This window comes from Oncorhynchus nerka, unplaced genomic scaffold, assembly GCF_034236695.1.
Source record: "Oncorhynchus nerka isolate Pitt River unplaced genomic scaffold, Oner_Uvic_2.0 unplaced_scaffold_1472, whole genome shotgun sequence".
NCBI lineage: Eukaryota > Metazoa > Chordata > Actinopteri > Salmoniformes > Salmonidae > Oncorhynchus > Oncorhynchus nerka.
The window spans coordinates 59,068-76,921 of NW_027039842.1; the positions used below are offsets into that span (position 1 = coordinate 59,068).

At 38.4% G+C, this 17,854-nt stretch overlaps 1 protein-coding gene across 4 annotated transcripts in view; it reads right to left on the reverse strand.

Annotated features, from left to right (window-relative positions):
- Window positions 1–17,854, reverse strand: part of LOC115116977 (CMRF35-like molecule 8) — a 54,085-nt gene that overhangs the window by 35,162 nt on the left and 1,069 nt on the right. Inside the window, exons 2-5 of one of the 4 annotated variants that reach the window (XM_065015380.1) lie at window positions 14,800–15,135; window positions 12,613–12,942; window positions 11,643–11,861; window positions 11,399–11,463 (exon numbers count right to left, since the gene is read on the reverse strand). In XM_065015380.1, the coding sequence (XP_064871452.1) occupies window positions 11,399–11,463; window positions 11,643–11,861; window positions 12,613–12,942; window positions 14,800–15,135 (950 nt within the window). Of the gene's footprint in view, window positions 1–11,398; window positions 11,482–11,642; window positions 11,862–12,612; window positions 12,943–14,799; window positions 15,136–17,854 lie in introns of all 4 variants that reach the window. The other 3 variants (XM_065015379.1, XM_065015381.1, XM_065015382.1) reach the window with 3 other exon arrangements.

Here is a 17,854-nt window from a genome sequence, read left to right on the forward strand (position 1 = left end):
AATCAGTACTATCAGACAGTAGAGTCATTAGTCCATAATCAGTACCATCAGTAGAGTTATTAGTCCATAATCAGTACTATCAGACAGTAGAGTCATTAGTCCATAATCAGTACCATCAGTAGAGTTATTAGTCCATAATCAGTACCATCAGACAGTAGAGTCATTAGTCCATAATCAGTACTATCAGTAGAGTCATTAGTCCATAATCAGTACCATCAGTAGAGTCATTAGTCCATAATCAGTACCATCAGTAGAGTCATTAGTCCATAATCAGTACTATCAGACAGTTATTAGTCCATAATCAGTACTATCAGTAGAGTCATTAGTCCATAATCAGTACTATCAGACAGTTATTAGTCCATAATCAGTACTATCAGACAGTCATGAGTCCATAATCAGTACCATCAGTAGAGTCATTAGTCCATAATCAGTACCATAAGACAGTAGTCATTAGTCCATAATCAGTACCATCAGACAGAGTAATTAGTCCATAATCAGTACTATCAGTAGAGTCATTAGTCCATAATCAGTACCATCAGTAGAGTCATTAGTCCATAATCAGTACTATCAGTAGAGTCATTAGTCCATAATCAGTACTATAAGTAGAGTCATTAGTCCATAATCAGTACTATCAGACAGTTATTAGTCCATAATCAGTACTATCAGACAGTTATTAGTCCATAATCAGTACTATCAGACAGTTATTAGTCCATAATCAGAACCATCAGTAGAGTCATTAGTTCACAATCAGTACTATCAGACAGTAGAGTCATTAGTCCATAATCAGTACTATCAGACAGTAGAGTCATTAGTCCATAATCAGAACCATCAGTAGAGTCATTAGTTCACAATCAGTACTATCAGACAGTAGAGTCATTAGTCCATAATCAGTACCATCAGTACAGTTATTAGTCCATAATCAGTACTATCAGACAGTAGAGTCATTAGTCCATAATCAGTACTATCAGTAGAGTCATTAGTCCATAATCAGTACTATAAGTAGAGTCATTAGTCCATAATCAGTACTATCAGACAGTTATTAGTCCATAATCAGTACTATCAGTAGAGTCATTAGTCCATAATCAGTACTATCAGACAGTTATTAGTCCATAATCAGTACTATCAGACAGTTATTAGTCCATAATCAGTACTATCAGTAGAGTTATTAGTCCATAATCAGTACCATCAGACAGTAGAGTCATTAGTTCACAATCAGTACCATCAGACAGTAGAGTCATTAGTCCATAATCAGTACTATCAGTAGAGTCATTAGTCCATAATCAGTACTATAAGTAGAGTCATTAGTCCATAATCAGTACTATCAGACAGTTATTAGTCCATAATCAGTACTATCAGTAGAGTCATTAGTCCATAATCAGTACTATCAGACAGTTATTAGTCCATAATCAGTACTATCAGACAGTTATTAGTCCATAATCAGTACTATCAGTAGAGTTATTAGTCCATAATCAGTACCATCAGACAGTAGAGTCATTAGTCCATAATCAGTACATCAGACAGTAGAGTCATTAGTCCATAATCAGTACTATCAGTAGAGTCATTAGTCCATAATCAGTACTATCAGTAGAGTCATTAGTCCATAATCAGTACTATCAGTAGAGGCATTAGTCCATAATCAGTACTATCAGTAGAGTTATTAGTCCATAATCAGTACTATCAGACAGTAGTCATTAGTCCATAATCAGTACCATCAGTCAGAGTAATTAGTCCATAATCAGTACTATCAGTAGAGTCATTAGTCCATAATCAGTACCATCAGTAGAGTCATTAGTCCATAATCAGTACTATCAGTAGAGTCATTAGTCCATAATCAGTACTATAAGTAGAGTCATTAGTCCATAATCAGTACTATCAGACAGTTATTAGTCCATAATCAGTACTATCAGACAGTTATTAGTCCATAATCAGTACTATCAGACAGTTATTAGTCCATAATCAGAACCATCAGTAGAGTCATTAGTTCACAATCAGTACTATCAGACAGTAGAGTCATTAGTCCATAATCAGTACTATCAGACAGTAGAGTCATTAGTCCATAATCAGAACCATCAGTAGAGTCATTAGTTCACAATCAGTACTATCAGACAGTAGAGTCATTAGTCCATAATCAGTACCATCAGTACAGTTATTAGTCCATAATCAGTACTATCAGACAGTAGAGTCATTAGTCCATAATCAGTACCATCAGTAGAGTCATTAGTCCATAATCAGTACTATCAGTAGAGTCATTAGTCCATAATCAGTACTATAAGTAGAGTCATTAGTCCATAATCAGTACTATCAGACAGTTATTAGTCCATAATCAGTACTATCAGTAGAGTCATTAGTCCATAATCAGTACTATCAGACAGTTATTAGTCCATAATCAGTACTATCAGACAGTTATTAGTCCATAATCAGTACTATCAGTAGAGTTATTAGTCCATAATCAGTACCATCAGACAGTAGAGTCATTAGTTCACAATCAGTACCATCAGACAGTAGAGTCATTAGTCCATAATCAGTACTATCAGTAGAGTCATTAGTCCATAATCAGTACTATCAGTAGAGTCATTAGTCCATAATCAGTACTATCAGTAGAGGCATTAGTCCATAATCAGTACTATCAGTAGAGTCATTAGTCCATAATCAGTACTATCAGACAGTAGAGTCATTAGTCCATAATCAGTACCATCACACAATCATTAGTCCATAATCAGTACCATCAGACAGTAGAGTCATTAGTCCATAATCAGTACTATCAGTAGAGTCATTAGTCCATAATCAGTACTATCAGTAGAGTCATTAGTCCATAATCAGTACTATCAGACAGTAGAGTCATTAGTCCATAATCAGTACTATCAGACAGTAGAGTCATTAGTCCATAATCAGTAGTCCATTAGAGTCATTAGTCCATAATCAGTACTATCAGACAGTAGAGTCATTAGTCCATAATCAGTACCATCAGACAGTTAGTAGTCCATAATCAGTACCATCAGACAGTTATTAGTCCATAATCAGTACTATCAGACAGTTATTAGTCCATAATCAGAACCATCAGTAGAGTCATTAGTTCACAATCAGTACTATCAGACAGTAGAGTCATTAGTCCATAATCAGTACCATCAGTAGAGTTATTAGTCCATAATCAGTACCATCAGACAGTAGAGTCATTAGTCCATAATCAGTACCATCAGTAGAGTTATTAGTCCATAATCAGTACCATCAGACAGTTATTAGTCCATAATCAGTACCATCAGTAGAGTTATTAGTCCATAATCAGTACCATCAGTAGAGTTATTAGTCCATAATCAGTACCATCAGTAGAGTCATTAGTCCATAATCAGTACAATCAGTAGAGTCATGAGTCCATAATCAGTACCTTCAGTAGAGTCATTAGTCCATAATCAATACCATCAGACAGTAGAGTCATTAGTCCATAATCAGTACCATCAGACAGTAGAGTCATTAGTCCATAATCAGTACCATCAGTAGAGTCATTAGTCCATAATCAGTACCATCAGTAGAGTCATTAGTCCATAATCAGTACCATCAGACAGTGGAGTCATTAGTCCATAATCAGTACCATCAGTAGAGTCATTAGTCCATAATCAGTACCATCAGTGGAGTCATGAGTCCATAATCAGTACTATCAGACAGTAGAGTCATTAGTCCATAATCAGTACCATCAGACAGTTAGTAGTCCATAATCAGTACCATCAGACAGTTATTAGTCCATAATCAATACCATCAGTAGAGTTATTAGTCCATAATCAGTACTATCAGACAGTAGAGTCATTAGTCCATAATCAGTACCATCAGTAGAGTTATTAGTCCATAATCAGTACTATCAGACAGTAGAGTCATTAGTCCATAATCAGAACCATCAGTAGAGTCATTAGTCCATAATCAGTACTATCAGACAGTAGAGTCATTAGTCCATAATCAGTACATTCACACAGTCATTAGTCCATAATCAGTACCATCAGACAGTTATTAGTCCGTAATCAATACCATCAGTAGAGTCATTAGTCCATAATCAGTACCATCAGACAGTTAGTAGTCCATAATCAGTACCATCAGACAGTTATTAGTCCATAATCAGTACTATCAGACAGTTATTAGTCCATAATCAGAACCATCAGTAGAGTCATTAGTTCACAATCAGTACTATCAGACAGTAGAGTCATTAGTCCATAATCAGTACTATCAGTAGAGTCATTAGTCCATAATCAGTACTATCAGTAGAGTCATTAGTCCATAATCAGTACCATCAGAGAGTCATTAGTCCATAATCAGTACCATCAGTAGAGTTATTAGTCCATAATCAGTACCATCAGTAGAGTCATTAGTCCATAATCAGTACCATCAGTAGAGTCATTAGTCCATAATCAGTACTATCAGACAGTAGAGTCATTAGTCCATAATCAGTACCATCAGTCCATAACAGTACCATTAGAGTCATTAGTCCATAATCAGTACCATCAGACAGTAGAGTCATTAGTCCATAATCAGTACATCAGACAGTAGAGTCATTAGTCCATAATCAGTACCATCAGTCATTAGTCCATAACAGTAGAGTCATTAGTCCATAATCAGTACCATCAGTAGAGTCATTAGTCCATAATCAGTACCATCAGTAGAGTCATTAGTCCATAATCAGTACCATCAGTAGAGTCATTAGTCCATAATCAGTACTATCAGTAGAGTCATTAGTCCATAATCAGTACCATCAGACAGTCATTAGTCCATAATCAGTACCATCAGACAGTTATTAGTCCATAATCAGTACCATCAGTAGAGTTATTAGTCCATAATCAGTACTATCAGACAGTAGAGTCATTAGTCCATAATCAGTACCATCAGTAGAGTTATTAGTCCATAATCAGTACCATCAGACAGTTATTAGTCCATAATCAGTACCATCAGTAGAGTCATTAGTCCATAATCATAATCAGTACCATCAGTAGAGTCATTAGTCCATAATCAGTACCATCAGTAGAGTCATTAGTCCATAATCAGTACCATCAAGTCATTAGTCCATAATCAGTACCATCAGACAGAGTCATTAGTCCATAATCAGTACCATCAGTAGAGTCATTAGTCCATAATCAGTACCATCAGTAGAGTCATTAGTCCATAATCAGTACCATCAGTAGAGTCATTAGTCCATAATCAGTACCATCAGTAGAGTCATTAGTCCATAATCAGTACCATACTATAAGTAGAGTCATTAGTCCATAATCAGTACATCAGACAGTAGAGTCATTAGTCCATAATAACCATCAGACAGTACCATAATCAGTAGAGTCATTAGTCCATAATCAGTACCATCAGACAGTAGAGTCATTAGTCCATAATCAGTACCATCAGACAGTAGAGTCATTAGTCCATAATCAGTACCATCAGTAGAGTCATTAGTCCATAATCAGTACCATCAGTAGAGTCATTAGTCCATAATCAGTACCATCAGACAGTAGAGTCATTAGTCCATAATCAGTACCATCAGTAGAGTCATTAGTCCATAATCAGTAATCAGTAGAGTCATTAGTCCATAATCATCAGTAGAGTCATTAGTCCATAATCAGTACTATCAGACAGTAGAGTCATTAGTCCATAATCAGTACCATCAGACAGTTAGTAGTCCATAATCAGTACCATAAGTTCAGTCCATAATCAATACCATCAGTAGAGTTATTAGTCCATAATCAGTACTATCAGACAGTAGAGTCATTAGTCCATAATCAGTACCATCAGTAGAGTTATTAGTCCATAATCAGTACTATCAGACAGTAGAGTCATTAGTCCATAATCAGTACCATCAGTAGAGTCATTAGTCCATAATCAGTACCATCAGACAGTAGAGTTATTAGTCCATAATCAGTACCATCAGACAGAGTATTAGTCCATAATCAGTACCATCAGTAGAGTCATTAGTCCATAATCAGTACCATCAGTAGAGTCATTAGTCCATAATCAGTACTAATCAGTAGAGTCATTAGTCCATAATCAGTACCATAAGTAGAGTCATTAGTCCATAATCAGTACCATCAGACAGTTATTAGTCCATAATCAGTACCATCAGACAGTTATTAGTCCATAATCAGTACTATCAGACAGTTATTAGTCCATAATCAGAACCATCAGTAGAGTCATTAGTCCATAATCAGTACCATCAGACAGTAGAGTCATTAGTCCATAATCAGTACTATCAGACAGTAGAGTCATTAGTCCATAATCAGTACCATCAGTAGAGTTATTAGTCCATAATCAGTACTATCAGACAGTAGAGTCATTAGTCCATAATCAGTACCATCAGTAGAGTTATTAGTCCATAATCAGTACTATCAGACAGTAGAGTCATTAGTCCATAATCAGTACCATCAGTAGAGTCATTAGTCCATAATCAGTACCATCAGTAGAGTCATTAGTCCATAATCAGTACCATCAGTTATTAGTCCATAATCAGTACCATCAGTAGAGTCATTAGTCCATAATCAGTACCATCAGACAGTTATTAGTCCATAATCAGTACTAGTCAGAGTTATTAGTCCATAATCAGTACCATCAGTAGAGTTATTAGTCCATAATCAGTACCATCAGACAGTAGAGTCATTAGTCCATAATCAGTACCATCAGACAGTAGAGTCATTAGTCCATAATCAGTACAGTAGAGTCATTAGTCCATAATCAGTACTATATCAGTAGAGTCATTAGTCCATAATCAGTACCATCAGACAGTTATTAGTCCATAATCAGTACTATCAGTAGAGTCATTAGTCCATAATCAGTACCATCAGTAGAGTTATTAGTCCATAATCAGTACCATCAGACAGTTATTAGTCCATAATCAGTACCATCAGTAGAGTTATTAGTCCATAATCAGTACCATCAGACAGTAGAGTCATTAGTCCATAATCAGTACCATCAGACAGTAGAGTCATTAGTCCATAATCAGTACTATCAGTAGAGTCATTAGTCCATAATCAGTACCATCAGTAGAGTCATTAGTCCATAATCAGTACTATCAGTAGAGTCATTAGTCCATAATCAGTACCATCAGTAGAGTTATTAGTCCATAATCAGTACCATCAGACAGTAGTCATTAGTCCATAATCAGTACCATCAATCAGTCATTAGTCCATAATCAGTACCATCAGTAGAGTCATTAGTCCATAATCAGTACCATAATCAGTCAGTCATTAGTCCATAATCAGTACCATCAGTAGAGTCATTAGTCCATAATCAGTACCATCAGTAGAGTCATTAGTCCATAATCAGTACCATCAGACAGTTATTAGTCCATAATCAGTACCATCAGAGAGTTATTAGTCCATAATCAGTACCATCAGACAGTATTAGTCCATAATCATTAGAGTCATTAGTCCATAATCAGTACTATCAGACAGTAGAGTCATTAGTCCATAATCAGTACTATCAGACAGTAGAGTCATAATAGTACCATAATCAGTACCATCAGTAGAGTCATTAGTCCATAATCAGTACTACCCAGTAGAGTCATTAGTCCATAATCAGTACCATCAGAGTCAGTTATTAGTCCATAATCAGTACCATCAGACAGTAGAGTCATTAGTCCATAATCAGTACCATCATTAGTCCATAATCAGTACTATCAGTAGAGTCATTAGTCCATAATCAGTACCATCAGTAGAGTCATTAGTCCATAATCAGTACCATCAGTAGAGTCATTAGTCCATAATCAGTACCATCAGTAGAGTCATTAGTCCATAATCAGTACCATCAGTAGAGTTATTAGTCCATAATCAGTACCATCAGACAGTTATTAGTCCATAATCAGTACCATCAGTAGAGTTATTAGTCCATAATCAGTACCATCAGTAGAGTCATTAGTCCATAATCAGTACCATCAGACAGTAGAGTCATTAGTCCATAATCAGTACCATCAGTAGAGTTATTAGTCCATAATCAGTACCATCAGTAGAGTCATTAGTCCATAATCAGTACCATCAGTAGAGTCATTAGTCCATAATCAGTACCATCAGTAGAGTCATTAGTCCATAATCAGTCAGTAGAGTCATTAGTCCATAATCAGTACCATCAGACAGTAGTCATTAGTCCATAATCAGTACCATCAGACAGTAGAGTCATTAGTCCATAATCAGTACCATCAGTAGAGTCATTAGTCCATAATCAGTACCATCAGTAGAGTCATTAGTCCATAATCAGTACCATCAGACAGTAGAGTCATTAGTCCATAATCAGTACCATCAGTAGAGTCATTAGTCCATAATCAGTACCATCAGTAGAGTCATTAGTCCATAATCAGTACTATCAGACAGTAGAGTCATTAGTCCATAATCAGTACCATCAGACAGTCATTAGTCCATACCATCAGAGTACCATCAATCAGTAGAGTCATTAGTCCATAATCAGTACCATCAGACAGTTATTAGTCCATAATCAGTACCATCAGTAGAGTCATTAGTCCATAATCAGTACCATCAGACAGTAGAGTCATTAGTCCATAATCAGTACCATCAGAGAGTTATTAGTCCATAATCAGTACCATCAGACAGTTATTAGTCCATAATCAGTACCATCAGTAGAGCTATTAGTCCATAATCAGTACCATCAGTAGAGTTATTAGTCCATAATCAGTACCATCAGTAGAGTTATTAGTCCATAATCAGTACCATCAGTAGAGTCATTAGTCATAATCAGTAATCAGTACATAATCAGTACAATCAGTAGAGTCATTAGTCCATAATCAGTACCATCAGTAGAGTCATTAGTCCATAATCAGTACCATCAGACAGTAGAGTCATTAGTCCATAATCAGTACCATCAGACAGTAGAGTCATTAGTCCATAATCAGTACCATCAGACAGTAGAGTCATTAGTCCATAATCAGTACCATCAGTAGAGTCATTAGTCCATAATCAGTACCATCAGACAGTAGAGTCATTAGTCCATAATCAGTACCATCAGTAGAGTCATTAGTCCATAATCAGTACCATCAGTAGAGTCATTAGTCCATAATCAGTACCATCAGTAGAGTCATTAGTCCATAATCAGTACCATCAGACAGTTATTAGTCCATAATCAGTACCATCAGACAGTTATTAGTCCATAATCAATACCATCAGTAGAGTTATTAGTCCATAATCAGTACTATCAGACAGTAGAGTCATTAGTCCATAATCAGTACCATCAGTAGAGTTATTAGTCCATAATCAGTACTATCAGACAGTAGAGTCATTAGTCCATAATCAGTACCATCAGTAGAGTCATTAGTCCATAATCAGTACCATCAGACAGTAGAGTCATTAGTCCATAATCAGTACCATCAGTAGAGTCATTAGTCCATAATCAGTACCATCAGACAGTTCATTAGTCCATAATCAGTACCATCAGACAGTAGAGTCCATAATAGTACCATCCATAATCAGTACCATCAGACAGTAGAGTCATTAGTCCATAATCAGTACCATCAGTAGAGTCATTAGTCCATAATCAGTACCATCAGTAGAGTCATTAGTCCATAATCAGTACCATCAGTAGAGTCATTAGTCCATAATCAGTACCATCAGACAGTTATTAGTCCATAATAATCATACATAATCATCATTAGTCCATAATCAGTACCATCAGACAGTAGAGTCATTAGTCCATAATCAGTACTATCAGACAGTAGAGTCATTAGTCCATAATCAGTACCATCAGTAGAGTCATTAGTCCATAATCAGAACCATCAGTAGAGTCATTAGTCCATAATCAGTACCATCAGAGAGTTATTAGTCCATAATCAGTACCATCAGACAGTTATTAGTCCATAATCAGTACCATCAGACAGTAGAGTCATTAGTCCATAATCAGTACCATCAGTAGAGTCATTAGTCCATAATCATAATCATCAGTACCATAGAGTCATTAGTCCATAATCAGTACCATCAGTAGAGTCATTAGTCCATAATCAGTACCATCAGTAGAGTTATTAGTCCATAATCAGTACCATCAGTAGAGTCATTAGTCCATAATCAGTACCATCAGTAGAGTCATTAGTCCATAATCAGTACCATCAGTAGAGTCATTAGTCCATAATCAGTACCATCAGTAGAGTCATTAGTCCATAATCAGTACTATCAGACAGTAGAGTTATTAGTCCATAATCAGTACCATCAGTAGAGTTATTAGTCCATAATCAGTACCATCAGACAGTTATTAGTCCATAATCAGTACCATCAGTAGAGTTATTAGTCCATAATCAGTACCATCAGTAGAGTCATTAGTCCATAATCAGTACCATCAGTAGAGTCATTAGTCCATAATCAGTACCATCAGTACAGTCATTAGTCCATAATCAGTACCATCAGTAGAGTATTAGTCCATAATCAGTACCATCAGTAGAGTCATTAGTCCATAATCAGTACCATCAGTAGAGTCATTAGTCCATAATCAGTACCATCAGTAGAGTTATTAGTCCATAATCAGTACCATCAGTAGAGTTATTAGTCCATAATCAGTACCATCAGTAGAGTCATTAGTCCATAATCAGTACCATCAGTAGAGTTATTAGTCCATAATCAGTACTATCAGACAGTATTAGTCCATAATCAGTACCATCAGTAGAGTCATTAGTCCATAATCAGTACCATCAGACAGTAGAGTCATTAGTCCATAATCAGTACCATCAGACAGTAGAGTCATTAGTCCATAATCAGTACCATCAGAGAGTTATTAGTCCATAATCAGTACCATCAGTAGAGTATTAGTCCATAATCAGTACCATCAGTAGAGTCATTAGTCCATAATCAGTACCACAGTAGAGTCATTAGTCCATAATAGTACCATCAGTCATTAGTCCATAATCAGTACCATCAGTAGAGTTATTAGTCCATAATCAGTACTATCAGACAGTAGAGTCATTAGTCCATAATCAGTACCATCAGTAGAGTCATTAGTCCATAATCAGTACCATCAGTAGAGTCATTAGTCCATAATCAGTACCATCAGACAGTAGAGTCATTAGTCCATAATCAGTACTATCAGACAGTAGAGTCATTAGTCCATAATCAGTACCATCAGACAGTAGAGTCATTAGTCCATAATCAGTACTATCAGACAGTAGAGTCATTAGTCCATAATCAGTACCATCAGTAGAGTCATTAGTCCATAATCAGTACCATCAGACAATGGAGTCATTAGTCCATAATCAGAACCATCAGACAGTGTATTTCTGTCTCTTGTCCTTATTTGGTTAAATATGAACATGATATATTCTGTCGTCTTGTTGTATAAATACATTTGATGAATTGGTGCAGGTGATGATCTGAATGGTTTGGTTAAATCTGTTAATCTGTGATCCCAGCAGACACCCCCATGCCCAACCACCCACTCCTAACATTCAACCCCTCACCTCCTCACTGTTTCCTGGGTTGGTGTTTGGTCTGCTAGAGGTCTGTCTGCTGGAAGAAGCCGGCCCTTGGGAACACACAACATCTATAACAGAATACACACTTGTTATGTTCTGTGTGTGTGTGTGTGTGTGTGTGTGTGTGTGTGTGTGTGTGTGTGTGTGTGTGTGTGTGTGTGTGTGTGTGTGTGTGTGTGTGTGTGTGTGCTTGAGTGTGTGTTTGCCTGCCTGTGTGTCTGAAACATACCTTGCACCTTGTTACATTTCCATCTGTAGACGGTGAACAGGATGACAGTTAACACCAACACAGCCAGACTGACAGACACCATGATCATTACAAGCACTATTGGGATTGATGATGATGTGGATGATGAAGGGGAGATAGATGAGGGAACAGGGTAAGTGGAGGTCCCTGGGGTGGATGAAGAGGTTGGTGAGGACGGTGTTGCAGGAGACCTGGACATCACTGAGGTGAAAACATCATGAATGACATATTATCTTGTCAAATGATATAATAAAAAAAATACAATATATATTCCATTTAGCATTTAGTTTTCCCCAATGAAACTTAGTCATGCGTACATTTACCATCTTGGTGGCCCTAGCAGGAATCAAACTTACAATTCCGGCGTTTCAAACCCACTGTTCAGCACTATAGGTCCTGATATAAAACAACTGAACCACAGAGGAACACAATGACTCCCTATAAACACAATGTCTTTTTCAACATATTTTCTCAACCAAAAATATATATTTTCAACTTCTTGTGCTCGTAGGTCTGGCCTAAAGACCTTTTTCAAATATCGTTGAAAGCTTTGACCAGAAGGTCAGAGGTCATCACAGTGAACTGTCCTGTACACCACGATGATGACAGGCAGAGAAAAGGAACTGTGAAAAACCTCTTCCTCTTTCGTTGTCCAGATAGATCTCACAGCTCAGTAAAGATCTGGTCCAGAACTGGAAGTGATACAACAGCCGAACAGCAGTCAACCAGGAACTTACATACATATTAACATCTTAATATGAACATAATGACTTACACAGCTCTGCATATCTCTAACTGGAGCTGGTTGGGTGGTATCTTACACATTATTCTGGTCAGGTGGGTCCTTGTGGAATTATTTCAATCAAACCACATTTGTCACACACTGGAGATGTGACTGTAACTTGTGTGTTTATGGTCACATGTTAAAGAGAAAGAGGAAGTTTAAACTCACTTATAACACGCAACTTCACCTGTGTGATCAGTGTAATGTAACGTTGTTCTGTCCTGCTGGTTTCTAATCCACACCAGTAGGTCCCAGTATCATCTTCAGTCAGGTCACTGATGGTCACTGTGGAGAATCTCTCTCTTCTTCTCTTAGAAAGAGAATATCTTCTAGGTTTTTCATGATATGTATCTGATATCTTGTTTTCACAGTCAGATTCACTGTCTACTTTGCAGAAATACTTGATGTTGTCCTCATGGTCCTCTGGATAGTTGCATCTGATGGTAGCTTCTCCTCCCAGAAAGGCCGTCTCTGTGACTGACTTCTCACAGCAGTCATCTGTCAATAGGAACACACATCACAACCTTAGTCTAGTACTATAGACTGACTTCTCACAGCAGTCATCTGTCAATAGGAACACACACCACAACCTTAGTCTAGTACTATAGACTGACTTCTCACAGCAGTCATCTGTCAATAGGAACACACACCACAACCTTAGTCTAGTACTATAGACTGACTTCTCACAGCAGTCATCTGTCAACAGGAACACACACCACAACCTTAGTCTAATACTGACTTAGTCTAATACTGACTTCTCACAGCAGTCATCTGTCAACAGGAACACACATCACAACCTTAGTCTAATACTATAGACTGACTTCTCACAGCAGTCATCTGTCAACAGGAACACACATCACAACCTTAGTCTAGTACTATAGACTGACTTCTCACAGCAGTCATCTGTCAATAGGAACACACACCACAACCTTAGTCTAATACTATAGACTGACTTCTCACATCAGTCATCTGTCAATAGGAACACACATCACAACTTTAGTCTAATACTATAGACTGACTTCTCACAGCAGTCATCTGTCAACAGGAACACACATCACAACCTTAGTCTAATACTATAGACTGACTTCTCACAGCAGTCATCTGTCAATAGGAACACACACCACAACCTTAGTCTAGTACTATAGACTGACTTCTCACAGCAGTCATCTGTCAATAGGAACACACATCACAACCTTAGTCTAGTACTATAGACGGACTTCTCACAGCAGTCATCTGTCAATAGGAACACACATCACAACCTTAGTCTAGTACTATAGACGGACTTCTCACAGCAGTCATCTGTCAATAGGAACACACATCACAACCTTAGTCTAGTACTATAGACTGACTTCTCACAGCAGTCATCTGTCAATAGGAACACACATCACAACCTTAGTCTAGTACTATAGACTGACTTCTCACAGCAGTCATCTGTCAATAGGAACACACATCACAACCTTAGTCTAGTACTATAGACTGACTTCTCACAGCAGTCATCTGTCAATAGGAACACACATCACAACCTTAGTCTAGTACTATAGACTGACTTCTCACAGCAGTCATCTGCCAATAGGAACACACACCACAACCTTAGTCTAGTACTATAGACTGACTTCTCACAGCAGTCATCTGTCAACAGGAACACACATCACAACCTTAGTCTAATACTATAGACTGACTTCTCACAGCAGTCATCTGTCAACAGGAACACACACCACAACCTTAGTCTAATACTGACTTAGTCTAATACTGACTTCTCACAGCAGTCATCTGTCAATAGGAACACACACCACAACCTTAGTCTAATACTGACTTCTCACAGCAGTCATCTGTCAACAGGAACACACATCACAACCTTAGTCTAATACTATAGACTGACTTCTCACAGCAGTCATCTGTCAATAGGAACACACACCACAACCTTAGTCTAGTACTATAGACTGACTTCTCACAGCAGTCATCTGTCAATAGGAACACACATCACAACCTTAGTCTAGTACTATAGACTGACTTCTCACAGCAGTCTTCTGTCAATAGGAACACACATCACAACCTTAGTCTAATACTATAGACTGACTTCTCACAGCAGTCATCTGTCAATAGGAACACACATCACAACCTTAGTCTAGTACTATAGACTGACTTCTCACAGCAGTCATCTGTCAACAGGAACACACATCACAACCTTAGTCTAATACTATAGACTGACTTCTCACAGCAGTCATCTGTCAACAGGAACACACATCACAACCTTAGTCTAGTACTATAGACTGACTTCATTGATTAGTGGTACTGATCATGTAATAACATATGTAGCTAAATTCATTTCATAAAGTTAAAGTAAAAGTCTCTCACCCTTCTTCACCTCCAGCTCTACCTTGGTATAACTGTCAAGTGCAGTAGGTATGTCCACTCCACACCAGTAGGTCCCTTCATCTTGTCTGGTCAGTTGTCTGATGATCACCTTGAAGTAGTTTCCTCCAGTGTTGTCATACAGAGAGAATCTACCACTGTGCTGCCAGGTGTTATTCAATCCAGTTCTGATTTGATCCTCACAACTCAAACTATAAATATAACTATACTGCCCCAAGCAGAAATATTTCTCATTACTTCTTTCTTCTGTGGAATAATGACAGTAGATGATGACAGTTCCTCCAGAGTATCCTGTCACTTTGAAGGAGCTCAAACAACCTGTCAATCAGACAAGAGAAAATACCTCTTGGTTTGGTGTTTTGTAAGACTAATCAAATCAAATAAAATATAAGTTTATTTTGTCACGTGGCCGAATACAACCGGTGTAGTAGACCTTACAATGAAATGCTTACTTACAGGCCCCTAACCCTATGTTAGAGGAAATTGTGGTTGAGATGATTAATTATGTATACATTATTAATTAGAACCATTTATTCTAATACTATTATGTTATGGTATGAAAAGTAAAAGTTATTGGTTAATGTAACTGAAAATGTAAGCAGAACGAATTAATTGTCTGGGCCTCTTGGGGGGTGAAAGGGGGAGCGATGCTATGGCTTTTCAGACAGATAAGAAATGTCTGGGAGATGTTCCAGACCTAATAAACAATGGGCTCTTGTGAGAATCGGAGAGAGGGTGGGAAACTGATGATGTCATATTCAGTTTATAACCTGTGGAAAAATGTGTATGCTTCAGTACTCTCTGGAATTAAACGCTCTTACCTGGCTTTTAAGACTGGTCTCGATCAACTTCATGCATAATTAATGAACTTACACCTCATTAATGAATTAGAAACGAGTGCGAAATTGGTTTTGGCAATTAAAACATAAAGGAATTTAGAATTCCTCTATCACCCTAACAGTGCAATTTCTAAGTAAAAAATAGGCCTTAGGTAAACAATAGATAAGTAAAGATGTAAAATAAAACAGTAAAATGACATTGAAAATAACAGTAGCGAGGCTTTATACATTAGGGAGGCTATATACAGTAGGGAGGCTATATACAGTAGGGAGGCTTTATACAGTAGGGAGGCTATATACAGGTGGTACCAGTACAGAGTCAATGTGGAGGCTTTATACAGGTGGTACCGGTACAGAGTCAATGTGGAGGCTATATACATGTGGTACCGGTACAGAGTCAATGTGGAGGCTTTATACAGGTGGTACCAGTACAGAGTCAATGTGGAGGCTTTATACAGGTGGTACCAGTACAGAGTCAATGTGGAGGCTATATACAGGGGGCTACCGGTACAGAGTCAATGTGGAGGCTATATACAGGTGGTACCGGTACAGAGTCAATGTGGAGGCTTTATACAGGTGGTACCGGTACAGAGTCAATGTGGAGGCTTTATACAGGTGGTACCGGTACAGAGTCAATGTGGAGGCTTTATACAGGTGGTACCGGTACAGAGTCAATGTGGAGGCTTTATACAGGTGGTACCGGTACAGAGTCAATGTGGAGGCTATATACAGGTGGTACCAGTACAGAGTCAATGTGGAGGCTTTATACAGGTGGTACCGGTACAGAGTCAATGTGGAGGCTATATACAGGTGGTACCGGTACAGAGTCAATGTGGAGGCTTTATACAGGTGGTACCGGTACAGAGTCAATGTGGAGGCTTTATACAGGTGGTACCGGTACAGAGTCAATGTGGAGGCTATATACAGGTGGTACCAGTACAGAGTCAATGTGGAGGCTTTATACAGGTGGTACCAGTACAGAGTCAATGTGGAGGCTATATACAGGTGGTACCGGTACAGAGTCAATGTGGAGGCTTTATACAGGTGGTACCGGTACAGAGTCAATGTGGAGGCTTTATACATTAGGGAGGCTTTATACATTAGGGAGGCTTTATACAGGTGGTACCAGTACAGAGTCAATGTGGAGGCTATATACAGGTGGTACCGGTACAGAGTCAATGTGGAGGTTATATACAGGGGGTACTGGTACATAGTCAATGTGGAGGTTATATACAGGTGGTACCGGTACAGAGTCAATGTGGAGGTTATATACAGGGGGTACTGGTACATAGTCAATGTGGAGGTTATATACAGGTGGTACCGGTACAGAGTCAATGTGGAGGTTATATACAGAGTCAATGTGCTATATACAGGTGGTACCGGTACAGAGTCAATGTGGAGGCTATATACAGGTGGTACCAGTACAGAGTCAATGTGGAGGCTATATACAGGTGGTACCAGTGCAGAGTCAATGTGGAGGCTATATACAGGTGGTACCAGTGCAGAGTCAATGTGGAGGCTATATACAGGGGGTACCAGTACAGAGTCAATGTGGAGGCTATATACAGGTGGTACCAGTGGAGGCTATATACAGACCAGTACAGAGTCAATGTGGAGGCTATATACAGGTGGTACCGGTACAGAGTCAATGTGGAGGCTATATACAGGTGGTACCGGTACAGAGTCAATGTGGAGGCTATATACAGGTGGTACCGGTACAGAGTCAATGTGGAGGCTATATACAGGTGGTACCGGTACAGAGTCAATGTGGAGGCTATATACAGGTGGTACCAGTACAGAGTCAATGTGGAGGCTATATACAGGTGGTACCAGTACAGAGTCAATGTGGAGGCTATATACAGGTGGTACCAGTACAGAGTCAATGTGGAGGCTATATACAGGTGGTACCAGTACAGAGTCAATGTGGAGGCTATATACAGGTGGTACCGGTACAGAGTCAATGTGGAGGCTATATACAGGTGGTACCAGTACAGAGTCAATGTGGAGGCTATATACAGAGGTGGTATATACAGGTGGTACAGAGTCAGATGTGGAGGCTATATACAGGTGGTACCAGTACAGAGTCAATGTGGAGGCTATATACAGGTGGTACCGGTACAGAGTCAATGTGTAGGCTATATACAGGTGGTACCGGTACAGAGTCAATGTGGAGGCTATATACAGGTGGTCCCGGTACA